Source organism: Aulonocara sp. 'chitande type north' Nkhata Bay, linkage group LG22, assembly GCF_057382095.1.
Source record: "Aulonocara sp. 'chitande type north' Nkhata Bay isolate Kocher_YH1m ecotype deep benthic linkage group LG22, A_spYH_male_GT1.1, whole genome shotgun sequence".
NCBI classification, from domain to species: domain Eukaryota; kingdom Metazoa; phylum Chordata; class Actinopteri; order Cichliformes; family Cichlidae; genus Aulonocara; species Aulonocara sp. 'chitande type north' Nkhata Bay.
This window is the reverse complement of record NC_141364.1, coordinates 11,227,585-11,249,471: the sequence shown is the minus strand read 5'-3', so window position 1 is coordinate 11,249,471 and position 21,887 is coordinate 11,227,585. Positions and strand designations below refer to the sequence as shown.

At 42.3% G+C, this 21,887-nt stretch overlaps 3 protein-coding genes across 11 annotated transcripts in view; 1 reads left to right on the top strand and 2 right to left on the bottom strand.

The window, feature by feature from the left end:
- Positions 1-333: 333 nt before the first annotated feature.
- Positions 334-13,599, bottom strand: tfap2e (transcription factor AP-2 epsilon). 2 transcript variants are annotated; one of them, XM_086280223.1, is made up of 7 exons: positions 13,482-13,599; positions 10,160-10,603; positions 8,359-8,413; positions 4,873-5,104; positions 2,388-2,506; positions 1,749-1,887; positions 334-1,441 (listed from the first exon to the last, which is right to left on the bottom strand). In XM_086280223.1, exons 1-7 carry the CDS (start codon positions 13,518-13,520, stop codon positions 1,180-1,182), a joined length of 1,290 nt encoding a protein of 429 aa, XP_086136349.1. In that variant the 5' UTR covers positions 13,521-13,599; the 3' UTR covers positions 334-1,179. The 2 variants fall into 2 exon arrangements, with proteins under 2 accessions (XP_086136349.1, XP_086136350.1); XM_086280224.1 differs by lacking the exon at positions 13,482-13,599 and adding an exon at positions 12,689-12,973.
- A 938-nt stretch (positions 13,600-14,537) lies between these two features.
- ncdn (neurochondrin) lies at positions 14,538-21,286 on the bottom strand. 4 transcript variants are annotated; one of them, XM_086279073.1, is made up of 8 exons: positions 21,150-21,286; positions 19,978-20,195; positions 17,718-18,783; positions 17,154-17,323; positions 16,747-16,985; positions 16,437-16,652; positions 16,163-16,299; positions 14,538-15,392 (listed from the first exon to the last, which is right to left on the bottom strand). In XM_086279073.1, exons 1-8 carry the CDS (start codon positions 21,190-21,192, stop codon positions 14,971-14,973), a joined length of 2,511 nt encoding a protein of 836 aa, XP_086135199.1. In that variant the 5' UTR covers positions 21,193-21,286; the 3' UTR covers positions 14,538-14,970. The 4 variants fall into 4 exon arrangements, with proteins under 4 accessions (XP_086135199.1, XP_086135202.1, XP_086135201.1 ...); XM_086279076.1 differs by lacking the exon at positions 21,150-21,286 and adding an exon at positions 20,694-20,804; XM_086279075.1 differs by lacking the exon at positions 21,150-21,286 and adding an exon at positions 20,406-20,553.
- Positions 20,570-21,887, top strand: part of kiaa0319l (KIAA0319-like ortholog) — a 37,128-nt gene continuing 35,810 nt past the window's right edge. For 3 of the 5 annotated variants that reach the window (XM_086279071.1, XM_086279070.1, XM_086279068.1), the window contains exon 1: positions 20,771-21,235. The gene's annotated coding sequence lies outside the window, so the exon portion shown is untranslated. Of the gene's footprint in view, positions 20,591-20,770; positions 21,236-21,302; positions 21,376-21,887 lie in introns of those variants that run through there. The other 2 variants (XM_086279069.1, XM_086279072.1) reach the window with 2 other exon arrangements.

Sequence of the window (21,887 nt, the reverse complement as noted above, 5' to 3'; positions counted from 1 at the left end):
ATGCGTTACCTCTTATAAAGCACATACATTGTCCCTGTGCTCATCTGGTGGGAGGTAGAGGAGCACAGGCTGGTTTTTTTTCTTTGTTTCTTCCTCAAATTTAGGATTTATTGTGCCTCGTGCAAATTTTTGCCTACTGCAGCTTTAGGTGTTGGATGCAGTCCTTGCTATGACATTTCTGTTGGAACTTTGCCCATGGGGATCAATAAAAATAAAAGGCACAGAGATTTACAATCAAGGCAAATAAAAGCAGTGGCCAGTACCATTCAGCTGCACCTCAAGGTGCTGTTGTTGTTTTTTTTATACTGTATCAAAAACGAGAAACTCCACCACTCAGTTCTTAATTCTTTAATAATATATTACATTTATGCTGTAATACAATAATAATAACAACAGTAATAACATTAATAATAAACATACACAGAAAGTACAAAATGATTTGTGTTATTTTCTTAAGTTACCAACACTCAGTACTTCAAAATAAAAGAAAACAAATCTTCTTTAGCTGCCTCTCGTGCCTTCCTTCACCCTTGCTGCTAGAGAATCCAGAGAACTCGATTTCCCATGACCACCCACCATGAAGGACTACAAATGGAAGCTGGGTTTGTCCAATCGGATGGATCAAAAAGGCTTCCAAAGTTCCAGAGAGGGGCAAAGAGCAGGTTTTTGTCTCGGATATGGCTTATGGCGCTTCCCAGATGAGTTCAGTTAAAACTTTCTTTGTGTGTGTGTGTGTGTGTGTGTGTGTGTGTGTGTGTGTGTGTGTGTGTGTGTGATGACAGCGGGGGCTTCTAACACACACATAATAGTGGCATGTTTACCAAAGTAAATAAAAGGCAGGGGGAAATAACCAAAAGCATACTGCCATAAGTGAAAACTCATCCTGAAAAGACGCCATCGTGACACCAACCAGCTACTGAGAAGAGAGGTCCATGCGTCATTTTGAGCGAGGTGGCTGTGGACACACATTACAGTACAGATATCATCATAAGCCCCGCCTCCTCAGTGAGAGGGGAGGGGCTATAGAGGTTTCGAGGAGGTAAAAGTCTCAGTTTGTATCCTGAGGGCAAAGGTAAAGATGCAGAGGGTGTCAGTCAAGTCTTTTCTCCCTCTTTTCTCTTCCCTTCTGCCTCTCATCCATCCATCCATGCATTCATCCACACATGTGTTCCCCTCCCTCTATTTGCGGTGCTTCATCTCCTTGTCGTGGTGGCTCTTCCCTCCACCCTCTCCTTTGTCCAGCAATTTGATCGCCTCCATCAGGTAGCTCTGGAAGGCGGAGAGCGCCGCGCAGATGGCGGGTGTACCGAAGCCATGGGTGAGCAGGCTGAAGTGGGTGAGGCTTCCCTGGACGCCCGGCTCCAGGCAGGGGGTGGGTCGACTGGCACCTAGCGGGGAGCGGTCCTGGGACATGAGGTCCACAAACTCTTTACAGATTTCCCTGAGAAGAAACAAGATCAGCCTTTTAGAAGCATTCAACCGTGATCTGTTAGACCTTCATACCTAACAGGAGTTCTCTTTAAATGGCAACTATAATGATCTCATCATTCTTCTTGCAGTCCACAAACAACACACAAACTAACTTTTTAAATCTTCATGTCTGACCACTTCTGAGAAACAGAATGGCGCTGGTTTTTGTTAGTTGAAAGCAAGAAGAAACGCTGAATATCACCAGCCTCATGCTTTAAAAGCTATTTCATGCAAGATTAATTCAAGAGTGAAATGAGCAGAAGAGACCAGCCACTCACTTGGTGGCGAGCAGCATGCTGCGTCGCGTTGGGAGCTGGTCCGGCTCGCTCTGCCTGCACAGATACTCGGCCGTGGCTCTGGCTGGGAACTCTGTTTCACACACGTAACCGAAATCGCGTGCCAGATGGACGGCCTCACCTGAACGAGGAGAAGAGGGAGTTTGGATTAAAAAGAAGCTCGAGCTGAAATTTGCACATGGATTTATGGGTTGTTTTTTTTTTCACGTTCAGGGCTTCAGTTTAGTTTAAATCAAGTAATTATTCAGATAAAGACTTTTAAATATACACAACTGACTGTTCGGGTCAGGTCAAGATAAACTCACTAACCACTTCGCTCACTTTCACCACTCAAACAGTTCACTGCTCTCTGGCTACAGCTGCAGTTTTTTAAAGGACACCCTCCATGTCTGTGTGTGTGTGTGTGTGTGTGTGTGTGTGTGTGTGTGTGTGTGTGCGTGCACTTGTGCGCACGCATGCAGCCATCCATGCTGTGGCTGTTTATTCATGTGTGCTCACGCAGGGATTTTGCTGTGTGAATATGTGTCTCTATCTGTCAGGATGTATGCAGGTCACTGTATATGTGTACGTGCCTCTGTGTATATATGTGTGCGTGTGTGTTTGCATGTGTGTTTTTCCTACCCTCCACTAGAGATGTTAGCAGAGTGACGTTGGCTGCCTTGCGTCGCCCGGCGGGCAGGTTGAGGCCAATCTTCTCCAGACGCTCTCTCAGACAGCGGCCACCATTCTTTGACTTCGCCCTGAGGGGGGGACAGGGAAACAGAGGGAGCAGTTTTAGGAGATGCTTCTTGTGTATTTGTGTGTGTGCGTGCGTGCGAGTGTGTTTGTCTTTATGACTTTTGTTGTGGTGTGCTTCTTTGTGTCCCTCTGTACGTGTGTGTGTGCACGAAGCTAAACTCTCCCTATGTTCCCTGTCAGCTCTGATGCTATCCAGTATTCTTCTCAATGTTTTTCTGCTTTGCCTCTTTATATTCAAGTAAAATTTAAAGCCAATGAATCCTGCTCATTGTTGATTTACTAAAGCTCTTCAGACCTCAACACATAATTCATATAGACTTTATGTTTGGAGACACATACGATTTTCTTTGCAATAACCTTTAAATTTAAGGTAGATGATGGGCAGTAATATATGAAATAAGTAATTCTACAGTGTAAAAAGATATTTTGCATTAAAAATACTACTTTAGAAGAAGCATAATAAGGCAGTGTTATCAAAAAATCCCTTAAATATTTCTACATTTCATATTAATATGAAATAGGGACTGATTTATGCATCATATGCGAGTTTAAGCCACTTTACAAACTGTAATGTTTTACACGTTAAAATATTCATTTCTCATAAATTCATTTATTCATAAAAATGAACCAAATCATAACAAACATACAGAATAAAACAAATATCTTCAAAATCTGCAACATTGCACCAATTTCCAAAGTAACCAGGTACCAAATAATTGGAATAGGGTTCATTTCTTAATCTGCAAAAGCATAAAGTGGATTAAGCAGCGGTACCTCAAAGTGATAGGCAGCGATGTATTGTTATCACTGGGGTATCTGTATCTCTCTGCAGGGGAGGCACTGGGTTTTTACGGCCCTTTAGATCTTTTAATTATGTCCTCTCAAAGTATTTCAGCCTGCAACTCAAATCACGAAGTTGTTCTCTCGCCCCGAGGCCGTAGTTCATTAAACCGCATTGCTTCTCTTGTGATTTAGTCTCATGACCTATTTTGGGTCCTCGGCGCTGGTCCTGTAGTTAGACTAAAATCAATCTTATTCTGAAAAGCTGAAAGCAGAAACGTCCTAATGTATGGCGTGTATTGTAAAGAGTGAGACCGTTACAATAACTAACGCGACATGATTAATGTGGCCAAAAAGAATTCACAATAGAGATATTAATGAAGTGCAGAAGAGAGAACTGAAATGACAGCTGTGTGATTCATAATTCATAATATCATAATATTAAACATTATTAGACTCTGTTTATTATTGCCATTATATAAATATTTCATTTTTAAATATCATGGTCATTGTTGGTCCTCGTTTATTATTTCTCCTCTATTTGATGATAAAAGAGCCTGACTGGAGTGGTAACTTGATCCCACGCTCAAAGGTCAAAAATACGGAAAATGTAGTTCCTGTGTCGTTTTCTTGTGCTGTTGTGTTTCTAGACTACATTTCCCATAAATCCTGGTTATTGTTTGGTTTTTTATACCTCTCTGAAGAAGATAAACAAGTCACATGTGCATTTTCCTGCTTTGTGTTGTGTCATAAAGCAGCACCTAGAAGGTAAAGCGTATTATATAGCAGGGGTACCAAACATAAGGCCCAGGGGCGAGAATGGGTCCAGCAAAGACTTCAATCCGGCACAAAGGGCGGCCCATGAAAATTTAGAGAAGAGCAAATATTTTGGACTTTAAACTGTATTTTGTATCATGTTTTAGAGCTTTTTCCTACAGATGAAGATCTCCTCCATGGACACTCATACTATACCAAAGAAATTTATTAATTATAAACATTTAAATGACAGAATAGTTCTTGTTTTTTCACCGTCAAATGCAGAAATTTATTATTATATACAGATTTTTTATTTTTATTTTTTTACATTTTCTGTGAATTAACAAAAACTTTCTGTTTTATAATTACCTAACAGTCTTGGACTTGAAAGCTACCAAAATCTTTTCTGTAATTTTACATATTAATTTCTTACAAATTAAGTCCAAAGAGTCGGGCTGTCGGAGCTTCTTCTTATCTCTGGGATTAAATGTGTAGTTGAACTTCTTTACACTGACAGAAAGAAGAGTTTCACTGGCCTGACGCCTTACTTAAGATCAAACTAGGTTTCATGTAGCCCATGATGTAAAATTAGTGTGACATCCCTGTTACAGAAGATCAAATTCAACCAGTTCAACCAGTAACAGATGCTCCTGCTGGGGACTGCTCCGTTTTACCGCATTTTTGGGTCCTAATGAGGTAAAGTTAGCATTTTTCCATTCATTAAAAAAAGAAAAGGTTTGTATTTTTCTTGTGCTTTAATCTTTAAAGCCCAACTAAATAAAAACATCTTTACATCTAAGTCGCACCCTCTCGTTCCCCGTCTGCTTCTCACCTGCGGAGGACTCCTCCCAGCAGAGAAGCGTTGAGGCACTCAGGTGGGGAGAGGCGTCTCTGCACCTCCCCAACTGTCACCTTGTACTTGGAGGTGGAGCTGAGCAGCGACAGGCGACCCGGGACTGAACAGAAGACCTCTGCCGGGTTGGAGACGCACCCCACTCCGAGACCCTCCTTACCGATGGACAAGGCGGACAGGGACGAGCCGTTCAGCTTGGACGGGATGGGAACTGTGGGGCAAAAGGGGGATGAAAGGTGATTATTAAAGCAACAAAGACTGGATGAGGAGGGATAAAAGGATACAGATCATCAATCTTAACATATGTCATGTGTGGCGACGATTGTGTTGTGTGAATGACTGTGTGACAGCGTGCTCCTCCCCTCCTGATTAATCTATTCAGTGCAATGTTCTCCCCTGCGTCGACAGCTCTAATTCTGGAGCGCTGCTTGTTGATTCTGTTCCTTAAGCTGCAGGTGGTTGCATTTTAACTGCGCATTCTTAAATAGCTTCACTTCGCACCTCGAAGAGCTCAATTTGCACTTAACTATTTTAAATCGAGCTAAGAAGTTACACAGAGAAACCTTCAGGTGACTGGCCAGAGTCAGCAATCGAAGGCTACTCGGGTGTAACACTCAGTGTACCTGTTGCTACCTGAGCAGCAGGGGCAGGGGCAGATTTTGTTTTCTCCAATGTTTATGTTGGGCGATGATGAAATTACTTTCTATTTGAGCAGAAATCCTCTGAATTGAGAAGAGTGAAGGAAGTCAGACGATTTGCTTTAAGACTGCATTTCCTTGGAAGGATACAAAGAGTCCTTAGATCTGCTCCTCGTCTGTTTAATGTGTTCTCATTGTGCTTTAATCTTTAGTGTTTTCAGATTTATATGTCTATAATTTTCGCCTCCTGCCACAGATTCAGTTTTCTCCGTATTCACACACTGTGGCCAAATGACTTTTAAAACATCAGCATGCTCCTTTAGAAACGATTTATGTGCACAGTAATAAAAACTGCTAACTATATGTCATCCAGAGTTATGAAGAGACTGTCTTTGGTGAATTATTTTGCTTTTAAATTTGAATATAAGCAGCACAGACATATTTCCATCCTCCTTCACTGCAATGTTGTGCGTGCAAAATCAATAATAAACTCAAACTGTTGGGATTTAGTGAAGCGATGTGAGAGAGATAGACATGTTTATATAGAGTTAACGGTAGAGAGAGGACAGGAAATGAAGACAGAGAGAGCGAAATGAGGGCTGACAGGCTATAAAGGTCCCTGGATAGTCTCAAAATGGGGATTATGTGGTTTGTGATGAGCGCTTTAAGTGACCAAAGAACATGGAAATATGTTGTTTTATTTTATTTATTTTAATTTAGGAGATCCAGTCCTTTAAGGTGAGATACACACAGTTAAATCTCTAGTCTGAGTATCACCGATGACGATGATGATGACGAGAAACTTTAAATCCTAAGCCAATATTTTTGTGGAGGGGAGCATAAATAGATTTTGATGCTCATCATTTTGAGTCTTATAATTATTAATAATTATTCAAAAATCTCATATTCAGATACCAAGGACATGCAGAGGGTTGGTGTGACAGAGGATGAGATGGATGCAAATCAGTCAAGCAGGCAATCCCTGAAGGGAACATCCGAAGGAGGAGAAGAAGAAGGCATACTGCGATAACACACAGTGTTAGGCTTAGCTGTCCTCAATGATCAGGACTCAAAATTTTGAAGGTTAAGGAATAAAATGACGCAATCAAAGATCTTAGAAATCCAAAAGAATCTCTGGTTAAAGAAACCTTGAATCAATCTGCACGTATGTCTCTTTCATGTGAAAGAATCAGATCTTTTAGTTGAAGGTTGAAGTTGAGGACTTATTTAACTCATGTAATAATAATTCCCTCAGCCTCACTTCCTGTGGTCGTTCCATGCCTCATGGCTCTGCAATCTATCTTCTCCTTTCAGTCTTTTGAAAGAAACATTGTCTGTAAAACTGTACTAACGCTGGCGTGCCAGCTCCCTCGTTGCACTGAGAGGGTGCTCAACGGCGGGTGGCCTCTTTGCAACTCCCTGCTGTGCAGCGCAGATTCCCCCAAACTGCACACAATCTCTAAAATCGCCTCATTCACAACGAGCCGATTAGCCAGGCGACGAGGCCGCAGAGTTTTTCTCCAAAGCTCCCCTCCTTTGTCATCTCCCTGCCCCTCCCTCTCTTTCTCTTATCATCTTTCACTCTCTTGCTTGACTCTTTCGTGTGCCTCCCACTTGTCGTACCCCCCCCCCCCCCTTCTCCCTCCTTGCTTGTCTTCTTCCCCCCTTATACTCTATCTCATTTTTTTCTCCCCCATGGATTTTCTTATTCAAGAGGGCTCTAGGTTTGCTCTGCTATCTGCTGCGAGTGCTCGCCGTGGAGAGTCTCGCTGCGGTAATTGATCAATTCTAAGCGTTTGGCAAACAAGTGGAATCACTGTCACTTCATCAGATGACTGCAGCAGAGAGCTTCAGGCAGTCTGAATGAAACCAGAAATGTGCAAAGCCGCTCCCAGGGCTTGATTTGGAGAATTACACCAAATCAAGCAGCAGTTTCGGGGGAAACTTTAAGGTGTGGACGGCCAGACCAGTTAGGATTTTTAAGGTTTTGTGCAGTAAAAGAAGCACAGAATGTTTTTGTTTTGTTTTTTTATTGTGCATGCATGTTTAAATTTGAAGTTTTTCTCGTTCTAAAGAAATACAACAAAGAACCAATGTTGCTTAGTGTTATTTCTCTTATTCTGTCAGTCATTTCATAACACAGTGGGTGCCATCTTTAGCCTGTTTTTGTGCAAAACCTCCCTTTTTTTAAAAATGCACCTGAGCAGGGCGTCTATCTGTTTTCAAAGCATCGCGCTCGACACCAGCTACAAATCCAACATGAATTTTCTAATCGCGCCCCTGTGTCTTCTGCCACTCGGAGTCGGTAATATTAGTGTGATCGTACTCTGCAAATTTCTCCACAACTCCTCTTTTATCATGTTCCCCTCCCTTTTCTTCCTTGCCCCACTTCTCTCTGCTCCTCACTCTAAGCCTAACACACACACACTCACAGACACACACGTACACACTCTCATATGACCATGAACAGTTCATTAAGAATGTGTGCCTTTGGGGTGAAGTCTGCAGCTGAGTATTAGAGGACTTCTTGACTTCAAATGAAATAGCAAAACAGAATTATTTATAGTGTGTGAGAGAGTGTGTGTTCATGTGCGTGTGTGTGTGTGTGTGTGTAAGAGAGAGAGAGAGTACAAGAGAGTGAGAGAGGCTGGTGTTGGAGTGCCCCTAAACACAAAATCCCCTTCAGCGTGTATGGCACAATTATATAGGTGCACACTTAGACACAAATGCACACATACACAATTGATCTTTTCTCTCTTGCTCTCTGACACACACACACACGCACACGTGCACACACAGACGCACACGCAGCTCTTCTACCTCTTACCTTTTTTAATGACAGAGTGGTCGAGGATGCCCAAGGCTGATCCTTCCTCCATTCCCTGTGTCAGACAGACAGACAGTCACTATCATTTATCCACCGGCCTCAGAGCCACCACACACTCACACACAGAGACACACACAGAGATATACAGCTTGTCTCTCTCAGGCCAAAGCAAGATGGAAGGTCCAACATTTACTTTCCCCTCACAGCACATATGAGCACCATCAATATCGAAGTAAATAATAAAAGCAAATTTGATTTAGTGCAAGTTGTTTTGTGCAACAGAGAAAGTAAATGAGTTGAAGTTGTGACGCACAAAGCAGTTTACATTTCTGTTTAATCAAAAAGAAGACATGTCACTTCATTTCAATTCTTTTAAGCCTAAAGCAATAAAACGTTTGGAACAAAGGCTATTTTTTGGACAGAAAAAGCAACATAAAGCAACATAAAAATCATTAATACATCTGCATAATATGTGTTAGGTAAAAATAAATAAATATATCTTTTTAAATCTTAAGAAAATGCGATTTACTGATAAGTGAAGTGTGGCTCAGCGATTCAAAGACTAAATTAGAAACATTTGGAGTTTTCTCTGATTGAAAGTAAAATCATGTTGCAGGGCCCGAGTCTCATGTTGCCTCCTTTGTGCTGACACTATGAGAGGGTTCAAACGCGGAGGATATAATCCATTAATCAAATAAAAGTCCCTGTCAAGTGGGAGCGTTTAACAGCAACATGCCCGGGTTGACTCCTCGCCCGGCGCTCCTCTCAGACGTTTCTTTTCTATTAATGACCGTGCAGATCAATTGGTCTCGGTGTGTGTGTGTGTGTCTGTGTGTGTGTTTTTTTTTCTTCTGCGAGGAGGCAACAAACAGCGTCTGCAGCTGCACCTGCTGCAGGGAAGCTGACTGCTCAATAAACCATAGAAACTATTCTTCTCCCCCTAAAAACCTGCAGAAGGCAAAAAGGCTGCAGAATCACTTTGTGTCTGCGCGAGACGGAGGATAATGCTGGAGTGGATAATAAAATGGAGTGAGGCCAAATTGCTATCATTCATTTAACGAATGCAGTTTTTTATATTCATATTTTAGGGTATCGTTTTTATTGTGGATAATCCATTAAAAAAAGCTTAGAAAAAAAACGTATATACAAAAAGATTTCAAGTAATAAAACTGAAACATTAACTGATATAAAAACCATCTAAGACATGTCGTTATTGATCATGTCCAGCACAAACGGATAAAGCAGGAAAACAGACAACTGTAAGATGTAGAGATTTAGAAATTTAAAGAATATTTTTCTCTTGTCTTGAGAAATCAGCGTGCTGCTGTTTCCTTTGCTGTTTCTGTGTCAGACGCTAAAATTAAAGTATCAATTTTTAGGGAAAAATATAAAACTGCAGCTCTGAAGGTGTTTTAAAAAATAAAAAAACAAATAAATAACATAAAAAATACTTTTAAATTAATTACCAGAGTTGTAAATTACACGTTTCGCTTTTTATGTAGATGTTTTAGTGTGGCCTGCATCTTTATAAACTCTTATTTGGAATTAAAGATAAATTGCCCTGAGGCCTTTTCGCCGCACTGCGCGTTTTCTAGTATTTAGTAGAATTTAGTAGTATTTATTTACATAAGCTAATTTTAAAATATTTCATTGTCGTAAAGGATAATTATTGAAGCACAACAAATACGAGCGTTTTAAGAAAAAATGCGTGCGTCTTTATCGTGTGCCGATTGACTTTTACGCACGGACTTCTGGAGCAGCAGTGCCAACGCAACACAAGCGGAAAAACAAAAAAAGTCACCTGAAGATCATCCAGGCCGTGATGTCCCAGGTGCATCCCGAGAGGACCGTCTCCGAGAGCTGCAGCCCCTTCCCCGAGACCGTGCAGCAGCCGCGGGACAGCTGGATACTCCCGACGGGGGTCCAGGCTCAAAGCCCGGTGAGACTGTGATAGTAGCCCCCCTTCCTCGGAGCGCGACCTCTGCGAGTGCCACGCTGCTTGCTGGTGCTGATGGATGGAGTTGATGGAGGGGTAGGGGTCTGACAGGTGGGAATAAGCAGAGTCCTGGCTCTGAGAGTATGGCAGTGAAGACTGTGGATAGGGGGGTGGAAAGTAGGGAGGCTGGAAGTCTGAGGCCGGAGTGTGGCAGAGCGGGGGAGCCGAGGAGTAGGCGGCCTGGTTCAGGGAGGACAGCTGGGAAAGGCGCCCGCTCGGCGAAGAGCCGCTTAGTCCGTCTGCGCGGTCCTGCAGAGAATCAGAAAGTTTGTTTCATATCAGGAGCTCAACGTGCTCAGAGTTTCAGGGTTAAAAACATTGAGCTCAGAGAAAAAATATTTTAAACCAAAGCGTTATTTCCATAAAGGAATCGAGATTTTAAAAAGGAAAAATAAAAGAAACAAATAAGTCACAAAAACGCAAAATTAAAATATGAAAAAAAGTTTTAATGTGTCCAAAATAAAAGTCGTGAATCCATAAATAAATATTTCCATTTCATTAGGGAGGGATGGAAATAGCAGCTGCGCTTGAAGTGATGCGCCGTGGCAGAAGACGCCCTTGGCATCGCTGTTGAAAAGTGTCAGAAAGGTCACTGCCACCAAGGAACTGCACAAAGGACAGGTAACGCACAGCAACAATAACAACAGCAGCACGTCGCTCCGGGAGGAGGCTCCATCTGTAAATAATCAGGGACTGCGTCAACAAACACAAACTGACCCCACGAGTGAAAATTAAAGCAAAAGAGGGGTTCATTCAGGCTGGCAAGGCGCGCGAAACCAAACGATAATTCAATGTGACTTCACAAGTTTGACCTCTCTTATTAAAAGAGATGCCAGTATGTTCACGCTGTGTGTGTGTGTGTGTGTGTGTGTGTGTGTGTGTGTGTGTGTGTGTGTGTGTGTGTGTGTGTGTGTGCAAACATGTAGTCCCCTAGCCTACATTTGGGCTCACACACACACGCATCCCGGTGAAATTTGATTTTTTTCTCAAAGCTGGGTCAACCTGATCGATGCTGTTGTGGTGGAAACAATGTCCATTATCTCCCTGCCAAAAATGCCGCCTTAAAAGCAGATATCGGTCAGCCCGGCACAGCTTTATTCGTGCACCGCCTTTCACCCACAGATGAATGAAAAAGTGCATTTCGGGCAACAAGGAAAGAATGGGCAAAACAATTAACAGACAAACAGATATTTGCAAAAGTTTTATAACAACAAACAGCAAAATGTTTTTTTAATTAAAAAATACACTGTAAATATCGAAAATGTCAACAAACGAGAGTCATAAATAATAAAGAAAAAATAAAGAAAGAGAAGAAAGGTAAGATTATAAGGTAACTGATGGGCCACAAATGAGAAGACACCTTAAGTAAAAGTGAAAATAATTATGTCTTCGGGTTTCTTCTTCTTCTTTCTTTTTCTTTTTTTTAAATCTCCACTGAGGTGCAGTCCACCATTCCCTGAGGCAGACTGTTCCTGAGACTGGGACCACAGTGGCTCAGGGATGGTTCCCCATGCGTTTTTATTAAGATCCTTGGGAGAACCCGGAGGCCGGCTGCACAGAATGTAAGCCGGGATCCGCTTTGGTACATAACTATAAAACATGTCAGAGAGACTGACTGCTGCCAGGCCATTAAAACCCACTCAAATCATCTCTCAAAGAAATGCAACCTAATAACTTTAAATTAATATTATTATGGGCTTTCATATTTGTGATCAAGGTCGATATTCAGTACTACAATTACTCATACTGATTGTGCGTACTTGTGCATTTCAAATTTTATTCCCCAAATTCTCTCTATATAAAAAAAACTGCAAAACACAGAAAAAGATGAGCATCTTTCCACCGTGTGGACTCCTCATGGTCACTGTCTCAGCTGCTGTGACCGTGTGCAGACAGACAAAGAGCATCTCTGGGACAGATGCGCGGCGCAGTGTCAGTAAAGTCAAATTTTTTGAAGTATCTGTGATTCTTTGGAACCACTTCTACAGGAAACCGAATTAACAGCAACGGTTGAACCACAAATCTTATATGATTTAGAAAACAATAAACATGAATTACTATTACTCTGTAAGCTGACAGCTGCTGTAAAGAATTCAACGCACTGTTTAAGTCTTTTTCTGTATCTTAATATACTCCAATTTTGTTAATTTGTTTTACCGCCAGCTGCAATTGTTTTACGCCCGTTCTATAAGGTTTACTGACATTTCTAATGCAAAAAACAAAATCCTTGTAAATTTGTGTTACAGTAACGACTAACAGACACCAGCAGCCCTGAAAATACTAAAAAAACAAACAAAAAAAAACAACAACCCAGAACGACTCTGTCTAACTTACCATAGCTGAATAGGTGTGGATTAACATCTGGACCAGTCTGGACAGATCCCCAAAATTTAAAATTCAACGGGAGTCGAAGGCTTCCCACGGCTCATAAGGTGTCACAAAAAATGTTCCCAGATGTAATCCAGGCCTTTATTAAAGGTCCATTCAATTCAGAGGTGCTGATATTTACTTTTCCTTATCTCTCTGTCTGCCGGAGCTCTTTACGCGCAGATGAAAAGCAGCTGGCAGATACGAACACGCGCGTACAACACAACACAGAGTCCTGCAGCCTCTCCATGAGCGCACTACTTATAGGTTTTGCGCGCACCCGGCAGAATAAGGGGAGGGGTCGAGAGGAGCCACTTCTCTTAAAGAGATATATTCCTTCGCTTGCTTGTTTTGCCCCACGCTGATTGTACCGTTAGCTTTATTGTTGCCTTTTAAAATAGCATCATGCAGGCTTTGCGCACGAAGTAAGACCCCAGATGGGTTTTATTAGTAGTAAATATCCCTCAAAAATTCACATTTTCAACAAGGAAATCATCTCCCGTGATTCTTTTAACGTCTACGTTAAAAAGTTTGTCTTTTTACGCACGAAATTTTAGAGGGATGGTTTAAAAATCTAAATTATTTTAATTGTTTCAACTTTTTTAATACACCTTGAGTATTTCACGGTTTGAACCGACTTAAATTATCTTCTGACATAAAAAAAATAAATACATTTTAAAAAGACGTGTGCACCTTTTTACGCGCTTCTATATAAAACATAACGGACTCACAGAGCCCACCAATGAAAATAAAACTTTACCTGCGCGTTGTCAGTTTTAGTTCGGGATTTCCAGAGCATGATGGCGCTCGGGCTGTACGTCAAGCTGCAGCTGAGGGGTTAGAGATGGATGGAGAGAAGAGAGGAGACAGGCTGAAGGTGCAGAGGGGAGTGAGTTACTTTGAGAGACGATGCAGTAGTTTGTATGGATGAGTCAGAGAATAGAGCCGGGTGTGAGGAGGGGGGGTGTTAGAAAAAACACAAAAGAGGGCGGTAGGTGACACGAGTCGAGGAGGGGGGCAACTGAAAACTTTTGTCACGGTTGGTGTGAGGACCATAGGATCAGCGGTGGAGGGGTTAAACATAGCTGATTGGTGATAATGGCCTGACAAATTATCAACCTAATCAAAAATTCACTTTAATACTTAGAAATATTCCAGAACTCAAATAAAAATAAAATTTTCCCCGCATTTCTGAGTAAGTCTAACATCCGCTACAGCATTTAATTCTTGTTGCTAGATGACTGATATGCGCCAATTTAAGATTTTCAGCGTCCAGTAAAACGATGTCATAACTAAACACTTTGTTCTCTGTGCTGAGGTTTTTTTTCCACCACATATTGTTTTATTAATAGCTTCACTATAATTTAATTACCAGCCTAATAATTGAAACAACTAAAACTCTGGAAATGTGGATAACGGAAGAAGTTTGCCAGTAAACAAGAACTTCACCACACATTAAGTGTCATTGCGCCATCTAGTGGAAACCGACTGAATGCCTGTTCAGTGATATAAGGAAAATGTGCTTGGTATAAATGTACACCAGCCCAGTTCGCATTACACTGAACGTTTGACATAATACTTAAATTACAAGATTCTAATCAAATGATTTAAATTTAGCATTATTTTAAGTTCATGTAATGGCCAATGCAATAATATGACCTTTGAACAGGAAATTTAAATGTTCACATCCAACCTCATAATGCAGACCTGCATCATATTTAATTTATGATGCAATTACAGCACAAAACTGTCCTCAAAGCAGCAGCTAGTAACAGACAAAGCTGTAAAAACAAAAAAGCAAACCCAAAACACAGCGTTCTCTAACAAAAATAGTTCTTTATTAAAGGCATTTACATTTTCAACAGTTGCATTTAAGAAACAGCTTGTGTGCATTTTCAGCTCCTTGTGACAGGTATAGCCGTCTCTGTAAGGATTTACCTGCAGAGCTCTCAGATGTTTTCAATGATTTATGATGAAAACAATAAAGTAGGTCAGTCAAACGGGGCACATTCAGAGAAATGTGCACAGAAATGCATGATCCTCCTCATTCCTATTAAAACTAGACATTTCGGCAGACATCCCCAATTTATTAATAAAAAAAAAAAAAAAAAAAACCATCAAAGCAAACACATTTATAATACGAGTTTGGTTTCAGCAGTTTCCCTGGTTTATTGGTTTCATTGTGCGGTTTCACTAAAAGTTAAAAGTACTCGATTAGAGAGTACACCATTTCTCCAGAGCAGCTGGTTTTACTTCACTCCCACCGACTTCTTCAGCTTCTTCATACTGCTCAAAGCTCCTTCGCTGGATCTCGTCATCATGTCTCCGATTTCTTGTTTGCACACCGGGCACCGCTCTGCCAGGGCACACAGAGCCTCCTGCAGCGCATCCTGGGTCAGCTGGTCAGGCAGAGCGCTACACTGATGAAGCATGGCGAGCATGTGTCTGAGCCAACCCTCCTCTCTGATCAGGGTGGTGATTGAGGGTTGGGCACGGGCACAGCCTCCCAGGGCCTGCAAACTCAACCTCCAGAGCTCTGCAGCGTCGTCCCAACTGTCCTCCCAGCTCAGGCTCACCTTCGCTGGACCTGGACTAGAGCTCGAGTCCAGGGCGCTGCGAAGGAACCGGAGAGCTGAAGAAAGGAAACGCCGCTGGCCCGCTTCCACTGAGCCTGCAGAGAAGAGCTTTGTTGAAAACTATTTAACAAATAACTAAACCATTAATTTATTTGTTCATATCTAAATGGGTCACATTCGTCATGTTTCACATCATAGACCAACATTGTGCAAGGCTTAGGAATCTTGCAGGACCACTACGAGAAAGACTGCAGCTAGATTCTTGCAAGTTTTCCTTCTTGTAAATTTCCAGCAGAACTGCTGAGCAGAAGCAGAAGGAGCTTTGGGCCACATCTGCCTGTGTGTGCAAGAGTTTGTTCTGTGGGTGGTGGTTCAAAACAAAGAAAACTGCACAATGTCAACAACTCAAGGTTACTTAAGTTTGTGATCACCTTATCGCAAAGGATTGAGATGGGAACATTTGTTGGCTAGCTTGCTAGCATTATGGTGACACAGCTTTGCCAGTCAGTGCAGGGTAATCTCTATAAACTGGTTCTGTGTATAAATAAATACAAACTGTAGGGAAGGGAAAATTTACCATCTTTAGCCTTTTAAATACATTTACACTTGTAAACTATGAGCAGTTTGAGCCAACACTAAGTGGAGGAAAACCGAGGTCATGGCATAGATTCCCGTGGTTACACTGGAAAGCCCTGAAAAACTAGCTGTTGTTCCAGTAGCTAATAGCTTTAAGCAGTGTGCAGATATGTCAATGGAGAATCTCTATACAGAGCGTTTCTAGATTAAATGACTTGAAGGTTATGCAAAAATAAATTACACCCCCCCCCCAAACCTAAGAGTATAAAGAACCAAAAACCACTTTCACCTCCTTCCTTTAATCTGCCAATCATGAGTCCCAGAGTGCAGCAATTTGCTGTTAGGACCAGGAGGCGGGGCTTATTCACCAAGAGGGGGAGTGCTTCACTCAGAAGGACCTCAAGGCTTCTGAAACACGAGTCCTTTCTAGAAGACAATAAATTTACAGGTTTGCATTTTTAAACACAGATTGTGTGATAAGTACTGCTCATAAACATTTGGCAGACACTCAGAAACAGACGGTTTGCTTGTCACATTGATGATTATGATGATAAACCAGCTACCTGACTCTCTCTGGCTCTGTAACAGTGAAGTTGAGCAAAGCAGAGCAGGCTGTCTCCATGCTGGGATCCCTTGTGGATGCGACACTGGTTTTTCCCCTGAGGAAAGTCCAGCTCTGAGACAGGAAGTCCACCAGCAGGGCCGGGGTGTCGACATCGAGCAACACCTTCCTGGGAACTTCCTCTGCTGACAGGTGGCACAGAGCTGGGAGGAGATACCTAGGGAGGAGGGAAAAGGAAAAGAGGCAGTGCAACATAAAACCAGCAGATTTTCTCTAAATGTTACCAATCTCCTCTCAGACTTCATCTTTACCTGAGAGCCTCTCTGCCCGTCCACGCGCCCCTGTCCTCACCAATAGACATCTTGACCATCCAGTCAGCGAGGCTATGCTCTAAGATCCCACCCTGCAGGTGGCTTCGGGTGTAGTTTATCAGAAATGGCAGGAGTTTAGTCACTTCCTCCTTAAGACAGGAAGTCTCCTCAGCCAACCACGAGCACAGAGAGCGGAATGTGGCGAAAACGAAAGGGTCGCCATAGCGGCTCGGCTCCACCTTTAATATCATGAATAAACGAGTCATTTATTCACATTTAAATTTTCTCTTTACTCCTAGGCTCTACACGTCAGCACAACAGAAATAATTTTGTGCACAATAAATGATCATATTTCTAGTATCACCAACAGATAGCTTGTTATGTTAGTTTTCTCATCATCTCTTTACCTGCTGCAAGAAGTACATCAAGCCAGAGAAGGCCTCCTCCAGGACCCCGAGGACCTGCCTGCTCTGCTGCAGACTGAGGGTAGCAATTGAGCTCTGAGAAGGTGCAGCAGCCTGCAGGACTCCCGGACTGCAGGCCTGCTCTATGGCCGCCTCCATGATTCGGTAACAGCCTACGAGGAGCACAGTTCAGATTAAATGACTGAGGTGGTTAACTTTGATTAGATCTCAATACCTAGAAAATGACTTAAGGAGTCAGATGATGCCTGTTTATTTAATTAAACTTCAATTGTACTTGCTCCCAACAAGAAACACTGTTACATGACAACCAAAACATGCAAATGAGGACACCAAGATGACTACTTTAAATCAGCTGAGTGAACAGTTACATGCAAATCATACAGCAGAAATGAGATTCCAAGTCAACTTCAGCTCTAAGATTAAACTGAAGTAAGAAAGCTTTACAGCAAGATTTAATCAACCTTTTTCCTTTTTTATGAAGTGTCATCCTGGAAAATAATAAACTTAAAGTTCCAATCAACATACTATTATGAGTAAGTACACTACCTGTTATTGTGTGTTGCACCTCAGGGGTCAAATCATTACCAGGCAGTTCTTCCAAACCCATTCTGACCTCCACGCAGGCCCGGTTCACCAGTAAGCAACAGAACTTTGGAGGTCCCGCCATCTCCCAGCCATATAAATCCAGCAGGCAAGCACTGAGGACCAGGATTGATCCGATATGTCTCGGTGTCAATTTAGCCTGCACCATAGGTCTCAGTATCTCCCATAAACTGCCCACGACTGCCTTCAGCTCCTCACTCTCCACTGCCACGCCGGCTGGGGGCAGAAACTGCGCCAACTGACCACACATGCCTAACCTGGTTTCGTCTGTGGACTCGCAGAAATCTTTGGAGAGTCTGACCAGCAGCGAGAGGAGCTCTGGAGTGTGTTTGCTCCATGCTTTGTCCTTGTTTTTACCAGAGAGGAGCGAGCCCAGCAAGGTGAGCCCTTTCTCGTGGCTCAGAGTCTGGTTCAGTTCCACCGCTTGGCACAAAGCCGAGATGGCGCCCCTGCTCAGGAGCTGCTCCGGGCCTCTGGGTAAGGCACACACAACTGTCAAAACCAGGTAGCAGTCAGCAGCCAAGGCCGCATCAAGGCTAGACGAGGGAGGGTTCTCCTGAGACGTTGACACTCTGTTTGCTTCACTGCCATCATCGCCTTTTTTCCTGCTGCTCTCAGTCTCTTCTGCAGATTGTGCCACACTGGCAGGATTACAGTCTGGGTTTGAAATGATTGCTGACTGGACTTCACCGTCTGGACTCTGCCCTACTTGGTGCTGCTCCCGGTCTTCCCGTTTCTGCTGGTTAAATACAGGACCATTTGCTAAGATGCCCAGCAGGAGGGGGATGGTGGTGAGGAGCTGGGGACTGGAGGCCATGTCTGGCTCTGTGCTCAGGGCAGCCAGCAAAGCCGTGCCCAGCGAAAGGAGCTCATCTGGGGGTAAGCCAGAGTTCTCGTCCCCTCTGACTGCTGTGACCAGAAGCCGAGCTGGAAGATTGAGGCCCACCGCCTCAAAGATGCGCCTCAACGTGGGTTTGTCCAGTTCACTGGCTGGGCACAAGCGACTTATCTGAGGATGTGAAGATAGAGTAGAATTAGTCTTTGTTGAGGCACAATTTAAAATATAACATCAGTAAAATCTGTCTACTTAAAAAAAACAACAAATAAAACAGTGTTATAGCGCGCAATTTTTAATGATACTTTGATCTGTTTGCAATTCCTTGTTGTCCATTCATCCATCTGGCATGCCAGCTGTTCCAGTGCAACCTAAAGGTGTTTGATGGTGAAGGCTTTGTTCCAACCAGTCAAGTTCTTGCCCACCAAACTAATCCAACCATGCCTTTATGAGACCTTGCTTTCTGCACTGGGGCAGACATGCTTGAACAGAGGAACCTCGATGCTAACTAGTCCCACAAAGCTAGAAGCGTAGTTGTCCAAACCTTCTTGGTGAGCTTAACCATGAAGATCTCATTCACTGGAACCAAATACTCCAAAGCAACAGCCGTCCAAACTTTACAGTTAGCACAATGCAGTCAGGCAAGTAACTGCTGTGGCATTTGCAAACCTAGACCCGTCCATTAGATTACTCACCACTTCTCCAGAGCAAGATTCCTGATTTCCTTGGAGTAACAACAAATATAAATGTCTTGTTTCTGTTCAGTTCTATAAAATAATATCTAGACATCCAGCAGTTAATCTCATCAGTGCAGCTCAGTGTGTGAACAGGGGCTAGATTAGAGGGAAAAGATAAGTACAACTGTGTACCATCTGTATAAGAATGAAAGGTATTATAATTCTTTATGACAGTACCAAACAGAAGCTTTAAATTCAATCCAAGAAAAGACCCTTGAGAAAACACTGTTTCAGCTTTTAAATTGGCTGGTTCCTTGATTTTACACACCTGTGACGATGAGACTGAAAACCCCAAAATTCAAAGATTAAGAGGTGTGATCCAATACTTCTGCCCATTCCTCTGCTGCAGAGGTAGTTTTAAGGGAAAAAAACAACAAAAAAAAACCCCACAATGTTTGCAAATAACCATTAGTTTGGTAAACGCAACTGTATTTATAAAAATAAATAAATTAAAAAAAAAAAAAAAAAAAAAAAAAAGGGAACATGCAAAAAGCTCCCATAATTTCTTAGTTTTATTTTGGGGAAGCTTAACCCCCAAATAGTTGAAAATCAATTTTAAAACAGTTTTATATGAACTCCTTTAACAATATTTTTGTTTTTATCTCGATTCTTAAATTAAACGAATACTTACCAGAAGAAGAGCAGCCAACGTTTGACTGTCGTTTTTAGCGTGCTTCAGCGCATGCACACACTTCTCCAAGACGCCTCTTTGGGCATCAGTCAATCCGTCTTTTACATCCCCTTCTGAGCCTCCTCCACCTTCACCTCCTCCCTGCTCCTCTTTAGCAGGAGACTGGCTGTTCACGGTAGGTGTAAAGGCAGCACTGTCAGCCATTATGAGCCCGGTAACTATGCGACCGAGAGAGATGTAAAGAGGAGAAAAACTTTTTCAATGAATTTCCAATCAGTCTTTCGAGCACTGATTGCAAGAAACAGCGCCACATCGCTGGGCCAACTTACCAATTTACTGGCTGTCAGCTGTCCCGCTAACGGCTGACAAAAATGTATATGTATATCAATTTAACATTTGAACAGGTGAACGTTAACAATGGAACTTACTTTGTTGACAACCCTCTTGCACGCCGCAACTGCTCGTGCTCACTCCCCCCGGAAACACACTGTCAAGCTAAAGATGTCACGAGCCAATAAAAAGGCTCGAAGAAAATCAGGCAACCAATCATCAGGCGGATTGTTGGAAGGCGACACCGCCATTTTAGCCCGTGTCATAACGTCAGATAAACGAGGTTATCCAGATTTATCGTTTTAATTTTATTTTTTAAAAATGTTATTATTTTTTTAATATAAAAGAGAAAAAGTTTATTAGCACTCGTTGAGTTGAGCATTTACCTTTTTAAACGGCTCCTCGTTAGGGGGCGTAAACCGGAACTAGCTGGATGAACGTTGAACGTTTTCAGCTTAAGACAACAAATTAATTTAATTTGTATTGTGTTTTCATTATGTACCAAAAATCCACGTGTAAATAAATAAATAGATTAAAAAATAGAAAATGATAAAGAAATGCCAACTGGTTAAAAAAGAAAAATTAAGAATAACCTGTATCGCAAGAAATAAAATGAGCTCATATCCAGGTTATTAAAACTATATAGCTATTTAGTTAGGACTTTCGGTTTTACTTACAGATGTACCACGTAACTGCTCTAGCTAACCATCGCATAACTGCTGTTTTCACTGCCTACTTTGTTTTGAAAATCTCATCACCGGAACCTTGCGTAAAACGTATTGCATTGACAGTCAAGCACTCACTCACGGCATATCAGCTGTATCAGCGAGAGGAGTACTGACCTAATTTGGAGAGCAGGGGACAACAAGAGACAAGGCTACACATCGGAACGAGCAGCTGAAGAGAAACTCTACCATTTTTTGTTTGTGTAAGTCCGTGCACGCATTCTCTCTCTTGTGTTACTGGGGGCAGTTGCCGTTAAAACGCATTGTGTAGGGTCCGATGAGAGATGTCAGCAGCTGTTAGCCTCAAGGTGCCTTGGATGCGAGTGATCCCGGGATTAAACAGGTGAAATACCTTACGGTGCACTACTTCAACCTTCCCGTGTCAGTGCTTGGACGTCGACATGCCTTGTAAAAACATAACATCTGCTAAATGCGCGCAAGTGGCACTTGGGTTTATACATCAACCCCCCACACAGTTGTTTATAATATTATGACAGTGCAGCAGACTGTGCTGTGGGCAGATACCGGCCTGTATTGAATTATCTGACAGCTGAACACGTCTTGTCCCGTCTTGAGTAAATCTGAGTGATTTGTCAGTTTCGCAAGATACATAATGCACGAGCCCACCATTTTGTCTTAGTAGTGTGAGGGTTTTTTTTTTGTTTCTTTGTTTTTGTTTTTTTCAGTGCGTTTACTCACGCGTCTCATTTGACTTGACAGACTTTCATTCATATAGTCAAACATGCACCAATTTGCGCTTTAAGCAGTCCATTACGCGCTGCACGGGAATAAGAAGAGACAAGAGTGGAGCTTAGTCAGCAAATCAGGGTTATTTTGTTTGTTTTATCAGTCATT

Excerpts from the sequence above, each read along its gene's own strand:
- ncdn (XM_086279073.1), bottom strand. The coding sequence starts at position 21,192 with ATGTGTAGCCTTGTCTCTTGTTGTCCCCTGCTCTCCAAATTAG. Across the intron at positions 18,784-19,977 it reads CGTTGGCTGCTCTTCTTCTG|ATAAGTCGCTTGTGCCCAGC; the intron begins GTAAGTATTCGT and ends TCACATCCTCAG. Across the intron at positions 16,986-17,153 it reads TGATGTACTTCTTGCAGCAG|GTGGAGCCGAGCCGCTATGG; the intron begins GTAAAGAGATGA and ends ATGATATTAAAG.
- tfap2e (XM_086280223.1), bottom strand. The coding sequence starts at position 13,520 with ATGCTCTGGAAATCCCGAACTAAAACTGACAACGCGCAG. Across the intron at positions 2,507-4,872 it reads CTGGGAGGAGTCCTCCGCAG|GGCGAAGTCAAAGAATGGTG; the intron begins GTGAGAAGCAGA and ends TCCCCCCCTCAG. Across the intron at positions 1,442-1,748 it reads AGCATGCTGCTCGCCACCAA|GGAAATCTGTAAAGAGTTTG; the intron begins GTGAGTGGCTGG and ends GTTTCTTCTCAG.